Genomic DNA, 20,648 nt, shown 5'->3' on the forward strand with positions numbered 1-20,648 from the left:
AGACAGGGTTTCTCTGTGGCTTTGGAGCCTGTCCTGGCACTAGCTCTGTAGACCAGGCTGGCCTCGAACTCACAGAGATCCGCCTGCCTCTGTTCCTAATCTTTTAAAAGACTGTTTTTTTTAAAACAAACAAACATTAGGTAATTCACAAATTTCCATTTCTGAATTCCATCCCAACACTGTAAAAAAAAATTGCAGGCCAGGTGCGGTAATGAACACCCAGCACTTGGGAGTGAGTTCAAGGGCAGCCTGGTCTACACAGAGACACATCTCAAAAACAAACAAAAAAAATGTATTTCAATCCAAATCTTCCACTATATTCTTACATCACATATCAACTGCCTGGCATTCAGCTCTTTTGATACCTAAAATGTACCTCAAACTTAAGATTGGACATTCACACAAACACTCATTCTTCGTGGAGTTTTGCCTATCTCAGCAAATGCCAAATTAATTCTCTCAATACTATAGTGACTGAAATATAGATCCTTAGGCATCAAACCCAGAAGTCAAGCAAAGTTATAAAAAGAAATCTATACCTAAAATGCTTCTGTGAGATGGCCTGTAGGCAAGCCTGTGGGTACATTTTCTTGATTAATGATTGATATAGGAAAGCCAACGCACTGGGGGCAGTGCCATCTTTGGGCAGCAGGCTGATCAAGTCATAGGATCAAGCCAGTAAGTATAACTAAGCCAGTAAGTTCCTCCATGACATCTGCCTCAATTCCTCCCTGCAAACTCCTGCTCGGAATTGAATGGTGGGGACCTGAGAGCTATAAGCTGAAATAAACTCTTTCCTCCTCAATTTGCTTTGGTCATGGTGTTTTTTTCACAACAGAAAAGAATCCCTAAGATAAAAATTGGTCCCTAAATTATAGGACATTACTATAATAGACCTGACCATGTTTGGGGGATGACTGCTGAAGGACATTAAAACTTTGAGCTGGAAAACCCAAAGTGTTCAGAGCTTAAAGAGCTGCTGTGGGAACTCAGAAGATAATGCTGAGATCAGAGCAGAGAGCAGAGGCCTAGTTTTTGTAGTTTCAGAGGAAAGTTTGAGTACCTTAAAGACTACTTGGGGACCAATCCATATTTGAATTAAGAATCTGTGGTTCTGGTCAGCTGGTGCAGAAGAATTAGCTTTCATTAACAAGAGATCAGAACCACAAAAGTGAAATCTTGGCTTTGCTGGGACAAACCATACTGGTCAGCTAGGGTTGAAGAATCAGCTGTGATTAAGACAAGAACAGCTCCTTTTTGTGGCACCTCCTAGGCAGTCAGCCATGTCAAGATGAAGCTTAATATGCCTTTCCCAGACTATCAGCTGCCAGAAGTTCATTGAAGTGGGTGATGAACACAGATTTCATATTTTCTATGAGAAGCACATGGCCACAGAGGTTAATTGTGGTAGGAATCAGTGATGGGAACAACAAGCTTTTCCCATGAAGCAAGGTGAAGGTGCCCACAGAAGAGGGCACCTGCTGTTAAGTAAGGAAGGGGCGTTTTTACTTACAGAGCAAGAATTGAAGAGAGGAAGTGCAAATCTGTTCTGGGATGCATTGTGGACATCAATCTGAACATTCTCTACCGTTAAGAAGCGGGGAATTAAAGAAAGAGGAAGCGAGAGAAAGAAAGGGCATGTATGTGTGTGTGTTCCTGGACTTGACAGATACTACCGACCTCAATGGTTGACATATACTACTGTACTTAAGGGTTGGGGCCCAAAAGAGCTCATGGAATCTGAAAGCTTTTTAATCTCTTTAAAGATGGTATGTACCAATATGATGTCAGATAGGCCTTGAACAAAATATATAAAGAGCCCAGGACCAAAACATCCAAGATTGAAATCTTGCTACCCTACATATCCTGCAACACAAATGCCAACGTATTAACTCTGAAGAAACAACAAAAGAAGAAAAGCAAAGAGGTTTCAGAATATGCTGAACTTTGGACAAAAGAATGAAGAAATATGACCAATATGCCAAGAGACAGAGATGTGGACTGTCTGAAAGTTTCTACTTCTAAATCTGAGTCCAGTCAAAAATAAGTCTTTCAAAGTAACAAATAACCCAGGAGTGGTGGGGCACATGCCTTTAAATCCAGTACTCAGGAAGCAGAGGCAGGTGGATCTTTGAGTTCAAGTCAGCCTGGTCTACAAAGTGAGTTCCAAGAGAGTCAGGACTACACAGAGAAGCCCTGTCTCCAAAAAAAAAGAGTAACAAATAAATGATCAGAACTTGAAAAAAATGAGGAGGATAAGGAGAACTAAGGCAAAAACACTTCTAGGAAGTGTTTCCTCAGGATCAGTACACTGTAGTCCAGATGGGAACCAAGGCTGTACCTCATGCTGGCAGCCAAACTTGGTCACATATACGAGTGATATTCGGTTCTAAAGGCATGAAACAGTCAACGAGACCAGCTGGGGCCTGACACTGTGCGAGAGCAGGAGAGGCCAGAGGTGAAGATGCAGCCTCAGTTGCTGTAGAAGGTCCAGGAATGAAGAGGCCAAGTTGAGGCTTGGTACCATGTGTGACAGGGTCAGAGTCCCTAAAGAGAGCCTAGGAAAGGCTAAGTTAGGAAAGGTTAAGGTGCAGACCAGCTAGAGCGGAGACTCCAGAATTTGAGACATGGGACAATCACCAAGGATAGCAATAGCTATGAAATGGAGCTGGTCTGAGCCTGAGACATGCTATGTATGAAGAGACAGACAGAGGTGGAACTACCTGTGCCCTTTAAGACCCAAAAGATCGTGAGTCCCAGATGTCTGACACTTAGCTTTACATCAATGGACTTTGGTTTTGCTTTAATCTGAATGTAACTGTGCCCTGGTTCTTCCCTGTTGGAATAAGAAAGTATTTAACTTGTTTTCAGATTTTACAGGAACCTACAGTTAGGAAACCTAGCTATTTTAGAGACTCTGAACTTTTGGGGGGGGAGTTGTTGTTGTTTTTTCAAGACAGGGTTTCTTTGTGTAACCCTGGCTGTCTTGAACTTCCTTTGTAGAGCAGGCTGGCCTTGAACTCAGAGAATTGCCTGCCTCTACTACCACAACCGGGCACAAGTGACTTTGAACTTTTAAAGTGTTTTAAAGACTATTGGACTTTTAAAAGTTGGAATGTTTTAATTATTATGTTAATATGAGATCTTGAGAATAAGCAAGTGAGTTGTGGTTTAATAGTAATGTAGTAGCACTGTCAAGTTGACAAGGGGTCAGTCAGTTGTCCTGATCATTCTGTCAACCTGACACACGGTAGAGTTATATCTGGGAAGATGAACTTCTGAAAATCTGAGACTTTTTTTTTTTTGACTGATTGACGTTGGAGGGCACAGTTCACTGTGGGCAATGCTACCCCTGGGCAGCTGGTCCTGAGTTGTATAAAGCAGGCAGAGCAGTCATGAGGAGCCAGCCAATAGGCAGCACTGCCCCAAAGTCTCTGCTTTAGCTCTTGCCTCTACGTTTCTGCCTTAAGTTCCTGCTCTGACTTCCCTCCATGATGGAGCACAAGATGAAATATACCCTTTTCTCTGCAAGTTGTTTTGGTCATAGTGTTTTATAACAGCAATAGAAACCCTAACTAAAACTTTTTAAAAATGACTTATTCATTTTTATGTGCACTGGTGTCTTGTCTGTGTGATGGCGTCAAATCCCTTGGAACTAGAGTTACAGACAGTTATGAGCTGCAATATGGGTACTGAGAATTGAACCTGAGTCCTGTGGGGGAACAGCCAGGGCTCTTAACTGCTGAGTCATCTCTCCAGCCTATGACTAAGGTGGACTCTATGCTTCTGGAACTATAAACCCAAATACACCCCTTCCTTATATTGCAATAGACAAATATCCACTACATCCACCAAGAAATTTCTTGGACTCAACTAAAGAAAAAGACTTCAAAAAGTCACAGATGGTGCTGGAGAGATGGTTCAGTGGTTAAGAGCCTTGGCTGCTCTTCCAGAGGACCCAAGTTTAATACCCAGCACTCGCATTGTGGTTCACAACCACCCACAAGGCAGGTTCTAGTGAGTCTGATGCCCTTTTCTGGCATCAACCATCATTACTTACATATGATACAGGACATACATGCAGGCAAAACACCCATGAACATAAAATGATAAAAATCAAATAATTTTGGTTGTGAGCCTAGCCTTTAAAGGCTGAGCCATCCCTCCAGGCCAAAAACAAATAATTAAAAAAAAAACCATAGATTATCAACAAGTCAATATCAACTGCTCCTCTCTGATGACAGTTCTTAGATCAACCATAGAGCAGATAGATCCTAATCCTGCTTTTTGCTCTAGGAGGGAGAGAAAAAACTTATTTCTTTAATGATGTATAACTAACTAGTAAGAACTGAATGTTTCCAGGATAGCCAGAACTGCTACACAAAGAAACTCTGTCTCAAAACATGAAAAACCAAATAAAAAAGAACTGTAGGCATTATCTAGATAGATGTAGTGGCACTACCTGTGATCCCAGCAGTTAGAACACGGAGGCAGGAGGATTGGGGTTTTGAGGTCTAACTAGACTACAAGCCAGACCCAATTCAAATAAAACAGTAAGAAAAGTAGTGTAACTTCAGGGTATGTAATTTGATGTTTCTAAATATACTGTGAAGTGATTGTAATTAAACTAATATATCTATTACCCAAACATACTCTCAGCAGATTTCAAGTATATAAAATATTATTCATCACATCAATTAGGTTTTCAGATTGTATTCCTTTTATGACAGTAAGTTTAAACACTTTAAATGTATCCCCTGATTCTCTCCCAATGTTATAGGTGTAGATCTGGGTCTTTTAAAGATTCCTGCCTAAATATTTAGGTTCTTATGTTCCACAGCAAAGAATTGGACATGGGATACATGATTAGAAATAGGAATAGAAACAAAGGGAAAGCACTCCTGAGGATGGGAGTGGGCTGGTGATCTGAGGGGAAAATCTCAACAGAGCATATAGCCCTGTATACAACACCTCTCCCACCTACCCCACAGTAGCACCGTTCTTCCATATGTTGTATGAAGGCCAGGTGGTAAAGGGCTTCCAATCTGACACTCTACCACCCTACTCCCCACTGTTCTATACTCTACTTGTTTCTGACTTTTTAGATTCCATATGCTTTTAGTCAATAAAAACCCTAACTACAATACATACATTTACAAATATTATTTAACTTTTTTTGTTGGTTTGTTTTTTGAGACAGTGTTTCTCTGTAGCTTTGGAGCCTGTCCTGGAACTCCTTCTGTAGACCAGCTTGCCTCAAACTCACAGAGATCCACCTGTCTCTGCCTCCCAAGTACTGGGATTAAAGGCGTGTGTTATCACCACTCAGATTAATTTTTTGATATATTAATTTTAGTTACTTTAAGACAAAATTTAGTTTAAAAAAAAAGTCCAATAAGCACCCTGAAAACTGCTAGCTAGACAGTGAATTAACAGCATTGCTTATAGCTAATCAGCTACTGAAACTCAGTAATTTTTCTGACACAGGCAGTAAAATTCCCAAAGGACAGGTGGACAGCTATTAATTAAAGGTTCTGTTTGCTAATCTAGCATCATAATTTTAGTCTTAGGTCCTGCCAAGTAGCTGGAAGGAGAATATGGGTAGAGGCGAGTTTGCTGAAAACATAAAAGGTGACTCTTTTGGCCCATGTTGGCTGAAGCCACACACAGGGTCTGAGACTGAACACAGAAGCTTTAAGATGAGTTGGTAAATTAATGAGGCAGGCCCCACAAGAGCTGGAATCAGTGAGTCCGGAATGCAGCACTGGGGTGGGCATCAGGAACTAAGGGGTTTCTTCTTGGCTTTCAGGTAGTTTAGCCAGGTTTAAAATGTCACAGTTCTAGTCGGACACATTCCAACAGTGTTGCTCAAAGTAAATCCAAGCAGGCCCTGAATGATAATGCGACAATCCTTTAATTCTTCCTACAGTTCTTCATATTGTGGTGACCCAACTATAAAATTATTTTCATTGCTACTGATGTAATTTTGCTACTGTTATGAACTGTAATGTAACTATTTTTGAAGATAAAGGTTAGCTAAAGAGGTTGAAACACACAGGTTGAGCACCACTGGCTCACTAGGTAACAGCACATACTGCATGCATTAGTTCCTTCCCTGCTGTGGTGACGATAAAACACCATGAACAAGACACGTTACAGGACAGGTTAAGAGTCCATCATGGTGGGAAAGCAGGAGGAACAGGAGGCTAAGAGCTCACATCATCTACCATAAAAAAGAAACAATAAATAACTGGAAGTAAGATAAACTTTTTCATCTCAAAGCTACCACTAATGGTATACTTTCCTCAGCAAGACTGTACCACCTAAACCTCCTCAAACAGCAGCACAACTGGGAACCAGGTGTTCAAACCCCTAAAACTACAGAAACATTGTATCATTCAAAGCAGACACTTAGAGGTAGATTCTCTTAATAAAGTGACTTTTGTCCTAACAACGCAAAAGATAAATCAAATACATTGCCAGTAAGTGTTTAGATATATAACAAAAATTAATCTGAAAAGGGGATATGTAAAGAAGTAGTGGGGCATTATCTATTAGAAAGCCTTGTTAACACTAAACAAATGATATTAACACATGATCTACCCCTCAGTATTTTCATAGTTCTTTATTGATACATACATTTTTCTCAGGCCTTAATACAGAATTTACTCTTTTTTTAAAAAAAGATTTATTTATTTATTATGTATACAACATTCTGCCTCCATGTATGCCCGCACGCCAGAGGAGGGCGCCAGATCTCATTACAGATGGTTGTGAGCCACTATGTGGTTGCTGGGAATTGAACTCAGGACCTCTGGAAGAGCAGCCAGTGCTCTTAACCACTGAACCATCTCTCCAGCCCCCAGAATTTACTCTTAGGTTAGTAGATAACTTTTCCAAACTACTAAGAATCCCCTCACATAGTTAAAGTCTGTATTTGTCAAAGTAGAATAAGTAAAACTGAGCTGCATGTAACCTGTCTATATGTAAGGAGCTTACCCATAAAGTAAATCCTACTAGTTTTCATGTTAGTGGAAGAAAATATGGTATAATAAACAAATACATCTGCTAGATTGTTGTGGCCTACACCTTTAATCCCAGCACTAAGGAGGCAGAGGTAGGTGGATCTCTGTGAGTTCAAGGCCAGCCTGGTTTATATAGCGAGTTCCAAGACAACCAGAGTTACACAAGAGAAACCCTGTCTCTGGTCGCGCATGCCTTTAATACCAGCACTCAGGAGGCAGTGGCAGGCGGATCTCTGTAGTTCGAGGCCCGCCTGGTCTACAAGAACTAGTTCCTGGACAGGCTCCAAAGCTACAGAGAAACCCTGTCTCAAAACCCCCACCCCCAAAAGAGAGAGAGAGAGAGAGAGAAACCCTGTCTCGAAAAACAAACAAACAAAAATAACAGTGATTTTACTTTTTAAAAACAAAGATTTCTGTCTTTACTATGCATATTACCATGTGCTTGTCAATACGTGCCAAAAGAAGGTGTCAGAGCCCCTGGAGTTGCAGTACAGCTGGTTGTGAGCTGCTCAGTGTAGGTGCTAGGAACCAAACTGTGATACTCTGGAAGAGAGCAAGTGCTCTTCAACTACTGAGACATCTTTCCAGCTTCCAATCTTACTTTAAAGCAAAAACAAAAAACTTACCCTTAACACCTTTCATCTGAAAGCTCACAGGTATACATCTCCTCAATAGCAAGCTCCATTCCCAGGCTGATCAATACCTATTCCACCATTCAATAACTTGGAAATTTTAATAAGTAATTGTGCTTCTCTTCTTATTTAATTAATAGAGAAATAAGTATTTACTTCATAGTTTTCTCGATTAATATGTAACTGGCTTGTGTAAAACATTCAGAACAATAGCTACATCTAAATGCTAACATCTACTAGCTAATCACATTAAATTCTGTTTCAATCACATTATATTCTTACAATATCCTGTGTCTGTTATAGTAAATTATATTCTTAAAGATTACAAAAACTTGATTCACGCCGGGCAGTGGTGGCACACGCCTTTATCCCCAGCACTCGGGAGGCAGAAGCAGGCGGATCTCTGTGAGTTCGAGGCCAGCCTGGTCTACAAGAGCTAGTTCTAGGACAGGCTCCAAAGCTACTCTGGCATGCAGACAGAATGCTGTATACATAATAAATAAATAAATCTTTCAAAAAGAAAAAACAAAACAACAACAAACTTAATATACACATTAAAAGGTAAGGTGGGGCTCAGCAATTAAGAGCACTGCCTATTCTTCTAAAGGTCCTGAGTCCCAGCAACCACGTGGTAGTCTCACAACTATCTGTAATGGTGCCCTCTTCTGGCCTGCAGGCCTGCAGGCAGGTATGCAGGCAGAACACAGTATACTTAATAAATCTTAAAAAAAAAAGGGGGGGGGGAGGGTGCTAGAGACATGGCTCAGAAATTAAGAGCACTTGTTGAGTTCAATTCCCAGCAACCATATGATGGCTCACAATTATCCATGATGAGATCTGGTACTCTCTTCTGGCATGTAGGCATAACGCTATATTCTTAATAAATAAATTTAGTATTTAAAAAGGTAAGGTGAAGCGCTCGCTCAAATATAAAAAAGGGCTTCTCCAGTGTCCTCCTCATAGTAGCAGCTTCTTAGATACCTTTTCATCTATCACTTCTGGCACACTACCAAACTGTCAGAAGAAAGTGGGTACCACACCTGTTAAATCTCACTTTGTGCATACTTTTACAATAAGTAAACTTTGTCAAGGTTGCTAAAACTGTTGATGTGGCTTGTCTTAGGAGTCTTTTTTCTTCCCAAGAGTAAAGGAAAAGATTGAGGTTTCCAGTACTCTGGAATGTGGATAGTTGAAGTAGTAGATTAGTATGTTTAAATAATGGGAGGAGAGACAAGAAAGTGCTAACAGACTCTAATCCTAACGTAGCTCCTGACATCAAATAGAGAAAAATGATCATCTACCTTTAGAAGTTAATGAGAGCAGCCTATGACATTAAACTAGGTGGAGTAGCACACAACTATAGTTACAGTTATTCAGGAGGCGGAGACACAAGAATCCCTTTGGCCCAGGAGGTGGAAACCAGCCTGGGCATAATAGCCTGAACTATTCTTTAAAAAGTGAGAAAAATAATTTTAATCTGATAAAGTAAGAGCCAAGTCTACCAAAATTGAAGAACTGCTCCCCTTCAGACAGAAAGACTCAAGAGGTTCTAAAAATTCTAAATCTTCAGGGAAGTGGGCATACTAACCAAAAACACATTATACAGATAACCATTTTCTAAATATAAATGGAACTGAACCAGAGAATCAACAAATCTCTAAAAGTACTAATGCACTTCAAATTAGAATGGTGGCGCACGCCTTTAATCCCAGCACTTGGGAGGCAGAGGCAGGTGGATCTCTGTGAGTTCGAGACCAGCCTGGTCTACAAAAGCTAGTTCCAGGACAGGCTCCAAAACCACAGAGAAACCCTGTCTCGAAAAACAAACAAACAAACAAAAAAAAAAAAACTTTAAACTGAAAAGTTCAATTCTCCAATTCATTGTAATGTTAGCACCCAATTCAATAGAAGTTAGAACTTAAGCAGTATGAAAAAAGATTAAGACTCAATTTAGCCGGGTGGTGGTGGCCACACCTTTAATCCCAGCACTCAGAAGGCAGAAACAGATGAATCTCTAAGTGCCAGGATGGCAGGGGGTTAAACAGAGAAATCCTGTCCCGAAAAACAAAAACAAAATCAAACAAACAAATGACTCTTAATTTCAAATTTTAAAGTGAGATTCCTCAAGTTTATCCATGTCCTAACAATATTAAGTTCACACTATCTGACATACATGGTGAATTACTTACAAAGTAATTTTGGGGTGATTTCATCAATTAATGAAAGATTTTTTTTTTAATACAGAGTCAGTGTGTTCAAATTTATGCTGGTTACCATCTAAACTGAAAAGCTAGTTATATCACTGAATAGTCAGTAAGTATCTAACAGCTTGCAAGACACTTTGATTCAACTCACCCTCCAGTAGAGGCCTTTAAATCAAAGCCACTTAAGTACTTAAAACGAAATGATTTAGCGGAGGTAGTGGGATTTGAAGTTTCCTTTCAGGAAATAGGAAAAGTCAGGGATGGTAACAGACAACTGTAATCTCAGCGCTGAGGAGATCGAGGTAGCTTCGGGGTTTGAGGCCACCCTGGACTACAAGCGACCCCGTCTCAAGAAAAAAAATTAAAAAAAAAATAAAATCGTCTTCACTGACATCTTACGAAAGAAGGTGGAAAACGCATTATTTATTCAAAGTTTAACAAACAGTACTTTATAAGTAAAAGCCCGATTTAAGTTTGGTAAGCATTTCTCAACAGAGCCCGGCGTGGTGGCGCACGTCTTTAATCGCAGCACAGGAGCGGCAGAAGGAAACGGATCTCTGAGTTTAAGGCCAGCCTGGTTTACATAGTGAGTTCCAGGACGGCCAGGGCTACACAGCGATACCTTGTCTCAGAAAGAAAGAAAGGAAGAAAGCTAAACCTGTCAGGCTTCTCCAAAGGGAGACCAGTTTGCACAAAGCCTATATCAAGTGAAACTACTGACCAGGAATGCCTGCCCTGCTCAGGTCCTCGATCTAAATGGCTTTCTTTGTAAGAAATCTCCAAATCCGGTGCCCGGCCTTAGCGACAACAAAAGCTCTCCCCACCGCTGCACCGCAGCGACTCCCTCCCGTCTGCACCTCGCTACAAACTGTCTGGGACAGCAGACGAGGGAGTTCGACGCAGACCTGGCACCCACTGTCTCAGCCTCCTTCCCCGTCCCTTCCCTCTCGCTAAAGGAAAATCCGAGCCACATCACCGTCTACACCATCAAAATCCCTCCCGTTCGGCTACGGAAAGAAAAAGAAGAAAAAAATAGAGAAATGTACCTGTAGAGCTTTTGCCGCACAGCCAACAAGTCCCAGCTCGGAACCCGCTCCCTTCCCCTTTCCGTTACCACGCCAGCCCTCCCTCCTTTTCCGTGTCAACCAGGCGGCTCCTCCGCTGGCGACGGCGCCCCGGAGGCCCGCAGAGCTCCCCGTGGCGCCGTGCAGGCTCCCGCGAGGCCCGCCCGCCCGCCCGCCGGCCCGCGCCAGGCCCGGCTCCGTACCATTCTCCTTACGGGGCGGACTCCGGAAGGGCAGCGGCTCCTCCTCCTCCTCCGCGGCCTGCAGCCATCTATCGGAAAGCGTCTCCGGAGGCGGTGGCACGGGCCACCGAACAAGGACAGCCCCGGGAAACCTTCTCAGAACTAACTCAGCTCCGGCGCTAGCAGCAGAAGTCGAGTCTTTCATAATTGTGCGACCAGCTCCGCCGGGTGACTGGCCACAGGGACGCGCCCGCGCCCGCCTCCGCCGGAGACGGGCCGAGGCAGCCACGTGACGGGCGCGTAGACTGCGTCGCGCGGAGGGCGCGTCACGTGAAGGGCGCGCTGACTGCGGCCCACGCCGAAGCCCCGCCCAGCCTCCGGGAAGGGCCGCGCTGCCGCTTTCCCGGTGCCGCCGGCTTCGGCTTCCCTTGCCCCGGCCTGTGCGAGAACGTGGTCCGCTTAAGACACGGTTCGCCAGGCGCAGCTCCCACGGCGGCACCGCACGCCTGTAGCTTTTGCGCTCTACGTTGCTTACTTGTGATCGCTTTCCGCACGCTCCTCTTTCCCATCAAGGGTGCAATCTGTTTATTATTTTTATCTGTTATTAGTGGCTTATTTTATTATTTTAAGTGCATGTGTGACTTGCCTGAATGTGTGTCTTGTGTACCATGTGTGTGCAATGTCCTCAGATCCCCTGATCTGCAATTCCAGACAGTTAGTGGTTTTTGAGTCTCTTGTAGCCCAGGATTCTAGCACCAAGTGACCTTGAACTCTGGATTTTGCTTTTTCTCCCCAGTGCTGGGATTACAGGCGTTTGCCATCCTGAAATAGTTTTTTAAGGCTAGGAGTAACGGTATACGCCTGTAGTTCCCAGCATTCAGAACGCTAAGGCTAAAGGATTCCAGTAAATTCAAAGCTGGTCAGACACAGTCTTAAAAACACGAAACCAAACCTGCTTTTGACACGTCTTCTTTCCGCTCTGACAGATTTAAAGGCTCCTCGTCTTAAGGCTCCATTCTGCCTCTATCTTCTCTCTTTAATTTTTTTACATTAAAAACCCGATGTGATGATGCATGCTTTTAATCCCAGCACTCTGAAGGAAGGGGCAGATGAATCGCTATAGATTGAAGGTCAGCCTGGTGTACACAGCAAGTTCCAGGCCAACCAGGGATACATACTCCCCACCCCATTTTGCAGGAGTAGGAGGAAAATGTTTTAATTGCAGACCCATGGTGGCACATGCCTCTAATCCTAGCAGTTGGGATGTTGAGGAAGGCACATTTCTGCTTTCAAGGCCCACCTGGTCTACATATCAAGCTCCAGGCCAACCAGGACTACATAATGAGGACCTGTCTAAAAAGAAAAAAAGAAAAGAAAAACTTCTAATATATATGTTATAATAGATTTCCAGTCCAGATTTCAGGGGGGTCTTCACTAATTTATGCAATCATTCAATAAATAAACCATCTTTGTGATTTCAGCTGGATCTTTACATTTTGTGCCTGTAGTGGCTTTATAGTCTAGGAGATAGGACAAACAAGAAAATCAAAATATAGTGAAGTGGAAGCACTTAATTTCCTTAATTTCTTGGGAACGTGGGGTCTTTTCGTTGCTGCAGCAAATGTTTCCTTTCCTGCATGATGTAGAAATAAAATGGTAAGTAAGTTCAGAATTCTGGTAAACTGAAAACCTTCAAGTGGGAAATGGTGAGCAGGAATACTCTTTGGTGGAACTAACCAAAACATTTGAAATATTCAGACATCAGACAGCCTGGAAGTTTATCCATGCTCACCAGAAGGCATTCTGAAGAATAATGTATTAAATAAAAATATTTATTGAGTGCCTAAGATTGTGTCAGGCAGAGCTGGGTGCGGTGGCATGGAAGGCAAAGGTACTTTGTAGGCAGAGGCAGGCGGATCTCCGGGGCCAGCCTGTGTATGTGAGGCACAGTTGTATTCGATGTCAGTGATTGTTGTAGTTAAGGTTTCTGTTGCTGTGATGAAACACCATGACCAAAGCAACTTGGGGAGGAAAGAGTATCTGATGCACAGCTCCATAGAACAGTACATCGTCCAAAGCAGTGTGGGCAGGAACCTGGAGGCACAGGTCGATGCAGAGGCCTTGGAAGGGTGCTGCTTACTGGCTTGTTCCACATGGCTTACTCAGCGTGCCTTCTTATAGAACCCAGGACCACCAGCCCAGAATGGTACTACCCACAATGAGCTGTCCCTCCCCCATCAATCACCAATAAAGAAAATGCCTTACAGGCTTACATAGAGCCTGATCTTATGGAGACATTTTCTTTCCCTCTTTTCTTCCTTTCTCCCATTTTCTTTCTCTTTCTTCCTTTCTTTTTTATATTATTTTTAATTTGACATAATTTCTTCATTGATTCTTTTTTTTTTTTTTTTTTTTTTTCTTGAGACAGGGTTTCTCTGTGGTTTTGGAGCCTGTCCTGGAACTAGCTCTTGTAGACCAGGCTGGTCTCGAAGTCACAGAGATCCGCCTGCCTCTGCCTCCCAAGTGCTGGGATTAAAGGCGTGCGCCACCACTACCCGGCACTTTTTTAAATATTTATTTATTTATTTATTTATTTATTTATTTATTTATTTATTTATTATGTATACAATATTCTTTCTGTGTGTAAGCCTGCAGGCCAGAAGAGGGCACCAGACCCCATTACAGATGGTTGTGAGCCACCATGTGGTTGCTGAGAATTGAACTCAGGACCTTTGGAAGAGCAGGCAATGCTCTTAACCTCTGAGCCATCTCTCCAGTCCCCTTCATTGATTCTTTGGGAATTTCACATCATATACCCTCATTCTGCTAACGTCTCAGTTCTCCCATATCCTCCCCTCCCCCTGTAGTGCCACTCAAACAAAAACATTTTTTAAAAATCAAACCAAAACAAGCAAACAAAAATAAGACAAACTAGCCCGGCGATGGTGGCACACGCCTTTAATCCCAGCACTCGGGAGGCAGAGGCAGGCGGATCTCTGTGAGTTCGAGACCAGCCTGGTCTATAGAGCTAGTTCCAGGACAGGCTCCAAAGCCACAGAGAAACCCTGTCTCGAAAAACCAAAAAAAATAAAAAAATAAAAAAAATAAGACAAACAAAACCAAGAAGAAAGTCTTTATTCGTCCATCTTCCCTTCAACACCTCTTCACTGTCCCAGCAGCACTGGGAGCTGACATGTGTCACACAGTCTACCCTTTTGTCCAGTCAACTTTATTTGCAAATGTTTCTTGCAATGAGTCATCGATCTGGTTCAAGGCCTCTGGGTTCCGGTACCCCATCCTCTCTGGATCCTCACTGGAACTCCTCTCTGATATCCCAAGGCTTTCCCAAGTTGTGGAGATTCTACAGGTGTCTTTCCACAGGACAAGTCCTTCACAAACCCCAGTAGGTCCAGGATGGGGTAGAAGTTAGGGTGGGTCAACCCAAGGCCCAGCTATGGGCCAGGATGGTAGCTGAGCTGGTCAGTCCAAGCCACTGCGGCAGCCCCCACCCTCGGGTGAGGGGCGGAGCCAGCTCCCTGCACCCATGGAGATGGTTTCATAATTGAGTTCCCTCCTCTCCGGTAACTTTAGTTTGTCGTGTTAACATGTAACTATCCAGCACAGTGAGCAACAAGACTGATGAGCTGGTGCTTCAGAAAATGTTAGTAAACAGTCCTTTCTCCAACACCTCTTTCCATTAGCTCTTCCATTTTGGTCAATGGCATGTGTGTTTCTCATCCTCACTGCATCCCATTCTCCTCCATACCCTTGCCAATTATTTACAACAGTTCGATTCAGGGTTGGAGAGGTGATTCGGTGGTAGAGTACTGGCTGCTCTTTCAGAGGATGCAGGTTCAATTTCCAGCACCCCCATGGCAGTTTATAGCCACTTGTAACTCCAGTCCCAAAGGATTCCATTTCTTCTGGGCTCTGTGCGCACCAGGTACACTGTGGTACACAGACAAAACACCCATACACATAAAGTAAAATAATAATTTAAAAAATTAATAAAGCGTTTAATTCAAGAAAGTTTTTGTAAGTTGACAAAATGGTTTGGTGGGTAAAGGTGCTTGCTGCAGAAGCCTAGAGATCTGGGTTCCTTCCTGGATGGAGTGTTAAGGTGGAAAGAGAACACACACGTACACACACAAACACACTAAGAACACACACACACTTCCTGGACAGAGCGTTAAGGTGGAAAGAACACACACACACACTAAGAATTTTAAAGATGAGCCATCTCTCCAGCCCACTCCTTATCGTCTTGTACTACAATCATAATCATAATAACATGTTTAGAGGTGGTCCCTTGGGAGGTCTTTAGGTCATGGCAGGGCACTGACTTTCAGATACCTGGCATGGGTTATTCTGAGAGTGGGTAGTGCATAAGGATAGTACCAAGTGAAATGTAAGATGAACGAACCCATGCTGACACCATGTTAACTAGCCTTGATAATGCCCTCAGTGTTTTTACCCTATGGTTGACAATCTCACACTGACCTCCTGTTCTCAATGGGGTGTTGTAGAACTATCAGTGTGTGACTTCTGAGGCTTGACCACAAAGAAGGCTTTGGCTTCCATCTTGATCGCTTAGATCACTCATTCAGAGAGAACTAGCTGCCAAGCTGCCCTTCAGAGAGTACACCTGACAAGAACGAAGGCCTCCTGCCAGTAGCCTGTGCCTACTTGCCAGCCATGTAGGTAAGCCATTGTGGAAGGCTTCAGCCCCCTCATTAACTCCAAAGGCCTCTGAGAGGAAATCAGCTAAGCCATTCCCAACATTCTTACCCTTGGGAACTATGAAAACTACTGTTTACTGTTCTTATACGCCTCTAAATTTTGGGATAATTTATGTAGCAATATCTAACTGATAAAATTACGGTATGACCAAATCATTATTTCATGGTAGAATCTAATCACAACTGGGAGATGTTGGGAAATCATCAAAGCATTTGAATTACAATTGAGTCTTGTGAAAAGATACAGAAAAAGGGCATTCCCAGACAAGAGAATACGTAGAAAGGCCTAACCAACCCACACCGACACTTTTAAGTGGTTAGAGGCCTGGGATTCTCTGAATTCTGAAAGCATTGCCCAGAATGAATAGAATAAGGATTGCACTTTAAGTCACTCCTATACTGGAAATTCTTCAGTGGCTCTTGTAGCTCTCATAAACAAGTTTGAGTTGGGCATAGTGATGCACACCTTTAATCCCACAATTTGTGTACCGCTTTTTTTTTTTGATTTTTTCGAGACAGGGTTTCTCCGTAGCTTTTTGGTTCCTGTCCTGGAACTAGCTCTTGTAGACCAGGCTGGCCTCGAACTCACAGAGATCCGCCTGCCTCTGCCTCCCGAGTGCTGGGATTAAAGGCTTGTGCCACCACCACGCGGCTTAATCCCACAATTTGTAAGGCCCTGCCTGCCTCTGCCTCCCGAGTGCTGGGATTAAAGGCGTGCGCCACCACCACCCGGCTTAATCCCACAATTTGTAAGGCCTCTAGAGGCAAGAGGATCGCTGGGAGTCCAAGGCTAGCCAGGGCTACAATAGGGAGATCCTGTTTCAATAATACATACATGCAAACATACACACACATATATACATAAAAAATGTCCAGATACTTTAAAATCTTTCTATTTCAGCCTTGCCTCGACATACTCCCAAGCACTCTTGCATGAAGAGTCCATTTATTAGTACAACTTATAAGGTTCTTATTCTGAGAATTGGTAGCCCTCCCCTCAACACACATGCAGTTTAGGTTAGAAGCCTTTTCGGGAATGTTCGTTCCCATTGCATGTTATATATTTTCTATTAAACAATGTATCTTTTAAAAAGAGATTTTTGTTTTTAATAATGTGTCTGTGTGCATGTGAGTGCAATTGTCTGTAGAAGCTATGGACATTGGATCCCCACAGAGCTGTAGTTGAGGCAGTAGGAACGCCCACCACAGGTGTTCTGGCTGCTGCAGCCCTCTGAAAGAGCAGTATGCACTCTTAGCTGCGAGCCGTTTCTCCAGCCCACCGGTGTTTTCTGTGCCCTAATTACCAACTTCTTTGACAGTTGCCCACTAATCATTCAACTGAATGAGGATCACAACCTTAGCCACCTTCACCAGTGTGTCCCAACCCAACACTTACTGACTTAAAGACGTTTGTTTAAAAACAAACCTTAAGGGCTGGTTGATTCTCCAATGAACCAGAACTCAGTTCTCAGCAACCATATCACAGTTGTCTGGAACTCCAGCTCCAGGGGACCCAACATCATTTCTGTCCTCCGAGGACACATACACATATGCAGACACAGACAGATGAATACACATATCCATAAAAATAAACACCTTCATAATATGTGATTTAATATGTGACTCGTCCTCCAATTCTGGCACGTAGAGCATCATGTCAAATTGAGACAAGATGCTGGTCCTCAAATAGTTGAGGGTAACGTGAGGGAAAGCAAGCATGGAAATCTGTGTTCTCCAGTGCAAAGCAAATTCATCAGCTTTTACAAATGGGTGTATCAGCCCATGTGTTGTTCTTCCACAGAAACTACACACGGATTTGATATGTACATACACATGGAACTATAACAATAATAAAATTTAGTTTCCCAAATTTCAGTCATTAGCTCCATGGTTTTTTCTTTATTTCTATAATTTAAGTTTGCAAATAAATATATACAATACATAGTGCAACACTTTAAAAGTTTATAAAGTATTGTTTAGTTTCTGTTTTTGTTTTTTGGATTTTTTTTGTTTTGTTTCTTTTGTTTTTTTAAGATAGGGTTTCTCTTTGTAATAGCCCTGGCTGTCCTGAAACTCTCTTTGTAGACCAAGCTGGCCTCAAACTCACAGAGATCCACCTTCCTCTGCCTCCCAAGTACTGGAATTAAAAGTGTGTCACCACCACCACCCGGCTTGCTTACAAACTTTTGGAAGTATACTTTGTTGGTTGAATTCATAAATAGCCACAGTAAGGATTTATGGCCATTGCAAAACAATCATTTCTTATTTACATTTGCAGTGCTAGGGATGCGACCCAGAGCCTCACACTTTCCAGGCAAAGACTTGACTGTGCCACACCCAAGGCTATTGGGCGACAATATTCCCAGGGAAACGTGGACAAACATCTATTCATCCCAGCTGAGGAACTACTGACAGACTAAAGTAAGGATACCACTGAAGTCCAGCTTGGTGAACCAGTGCGTTTAACGGGAGTTACTTACAGCCGTGGAATGGCCTCAAAAATAGCCTCATCGAAAAGTCATCTCAGCTGTGTGGTGGTGGCACACATCTTTAATCTCAGCACTTGGGAGGCAGAGGCAGAGGCAGGCAGATCTCTGTGAGTCTGAGGCCAGCCTGGTCCAAAGAACGAGTTCCAGTATAGCCAGTGGTATCACACAGAGAAACCCTGTCTCAAAAAAAACAAAACAACAACAACAAACAAAAAGCCATCCTAGCACAGGTGATGACTCGCAAAAGCTGGGAACCTGAGCACTAAACAACTTGCGGGCAGCTCGACAAGTGGGAGACTCTCTCCTTCAGATAGCTTGGGTGGTCTGAGCCTTTTCTGTGCACTCGGCTCGTCTAAGAGTGTTTCTCAGCAGCCTTTGCAGGGTACATATGCTTGGAGAGGGAGGGACCTGGTGTGTCTACTCAGCCTCAGGGACTTCATGAAGCCTTTCAGCTGTTTCACCTTAGGCGAGAATGCCCTATGGCTTTATCTCATTTTTAGCATCCTGTGTCTAAATGAGCTTCCCTCCATGAGAGAAGGTCTTAATCTCAGGAAAGTGATACACAAATAGGCCCCACAGCAATCAATTGTAAACATTATACAGTTTCATCAGGGGAAAGGCATGGAGTTGAGGGTCAGGAGGACACTCAGCCACTGGAAATTCAAACCTTTCTGAGGGAGAGGCTGGGTGCTAGACATCTTAGGGAGAGGCTGTGCTCGTCTCGGTGGCCACGTGGCACCAGCAAGCCCCTTCAATCCACCCACACCTGCAGCTGGCGCACAATGGCCTCACCCTGCCCTCTTGCTCTTGCAACCTGACTGCTGATGCTGTGGAAGAAAACAGTTGTGAATTTGGCTCGGTGTGCTCTTGGTGAATTTTAAGTTGTGAGCCGATGCACACTAAGGCCACACCTCTAGATCTGTTTAAACGCCACCTGCAGTTGGCCCTCGCCAAACAAGGGCATATTTAATGGAGTCTCGCTTGCACTGAAACAGAATGGTATTCATGGTTTGGCTAAGAAACTGGCTCCGGTCCATGGGCTAATCTGTACAGAGCTGGATTTTATGAAGCATTCGAAGCAACGTGCTGAGGGAGGGCAGCTAATTCTAGAGTACGTTGCTGTATTTGGCTGCTTCTGCCAGTGCTGAATTCTTTTCTGAAGTTGCCGTGATGTCTGTGGGAGCTGATGAAGGTCAAAGCCAAACCTTTGCAGAACATGCTAACGACTGGCTGTATAGGATAGGAGGTCTAAACACATCCTACCAGGGCGTCGCCCCTCTGTAGATGACACAGATATCATACTCCAGGGTGAAGGGCACCAGCTTTGAACCTGCTGTTGCACCACTGTGCTTTCTAAGTCTAGAGGAGAAAGTACAAAGGCAGAGCAGCTGGCTGTGACATTTGTGGCAGAGTACAGACTGGAGTCCCCTGTGCGACTGCTTCGTCCTCTGGGGAATCCACGGTCTGTGCTGAAAACAGAAAAACAGTAGTGCTGGTCAGTTCCTCCTCAGGCTGGACTTGGAGGTGTTTAGGAGGGAGCACTACCTGCCTGGAGCACCACCTGCCTGGAGTACCACCTGCCTGGAGCACCACCTGCCTGGAGCACCACCACCGCTACTCAGCCCGCAGCTCCTCCTCCACCTGAGATGCCAGGGCGTCTGAAGAAGCTGACATCTACTACATCTATAATCTGCTGGAGCACGTGAAGGGACCTGACCAGCAGACCCAAAGCTGCAGGATCCCCACAACACAGGGCAACAACAGGACATCCAGGAAGAGCCCCAGTGAGAGCCCAGCATTGATGGTGTAGTAGAAACCAGAGGCCTCGAGCCAGACCAGTGGCTCTTTGCAACAAGTGCTTGCAAGTAAAGATATCTGGACAAAGGGGTTTATTTCATGACCAATTGTGTCACACTGCAGCTTCCATGGCGAGATTTTTAATTTTTTCCCTTTTTTTCTACTGAACTTTGTTTTATTGGGGGGGGGGTGCAGGGGTGGAGGGCAGATGCAAAGGGACAGGTAAGTGAATGGGATCAAGATACAGGAAATAAATAAGGCACATGGAATAAATAAAAAGAAAATAAATGACTTAAAATGCTGACATTAAGTACTTTAAATCAATTAGAACACCAAATGGAAAGTCAGTATATAAAACGTCCAGTCACTGTAACATTTCTTTATTACTTAAAGTTAGATAGGCAAGAATGTTTGCAGTCAGTACAGAAGCTTTTCAGAAACATAGGGTGACTAAACCAGTTTCAACAGGTTTTGCTCTGCTTTGGATAGATGATTAGTGGACTTTTAAAAGATATT

At 43.5% G+C, this 20,648-nt stretch overlaps 1 protein-coding gene across 2 annotated transcripts in view; it reads right to left on the reverse strand.

The window, feature by feature from the left end:
* Positions 1–11,365, reverse strand: part of Trpm7 (transient receptor potential cation channel subfamily M member 7) — a 91,284-nt gene extending 79,919 nt beyond the window's left edge. For both annotated transcript variants that reach the window (XM_005364421.2, XM_026787681.1), the window contains exon 1: positions 11,129–11,365. In XM_005364421.2, coding sequence (XP_005364478.1) covers positions 11,129–11,131 — 3 coding nt within the window. In that variant the 5' untranslated portion in view covers positions 11,132–11,365. The remainder of the gene's footprint in view (positions 1–11,128) is intronic.
* Positions 11,366–20,648: the final 9,283 nt, after the last annotated feature.

The sequence above is a fragment of the Microtus ochrogaster genome (genome assembly GCF_000317375.1).
Source record: "Microtus ochrogaster isolate Prairie Vole_2 chromosome 14 unlocalized genomic scaffold, MicOch1.0 chr14_random_1, whole genome shotgun sequence".
In the NCBI taxonomy this organism is placed as follows: domain Eukaryota; kingdom Metazoa; phylum Chordata; class Mammalia; order Rodentia; family Cricetidae; genus Microtus; species Microtus ochrogaster.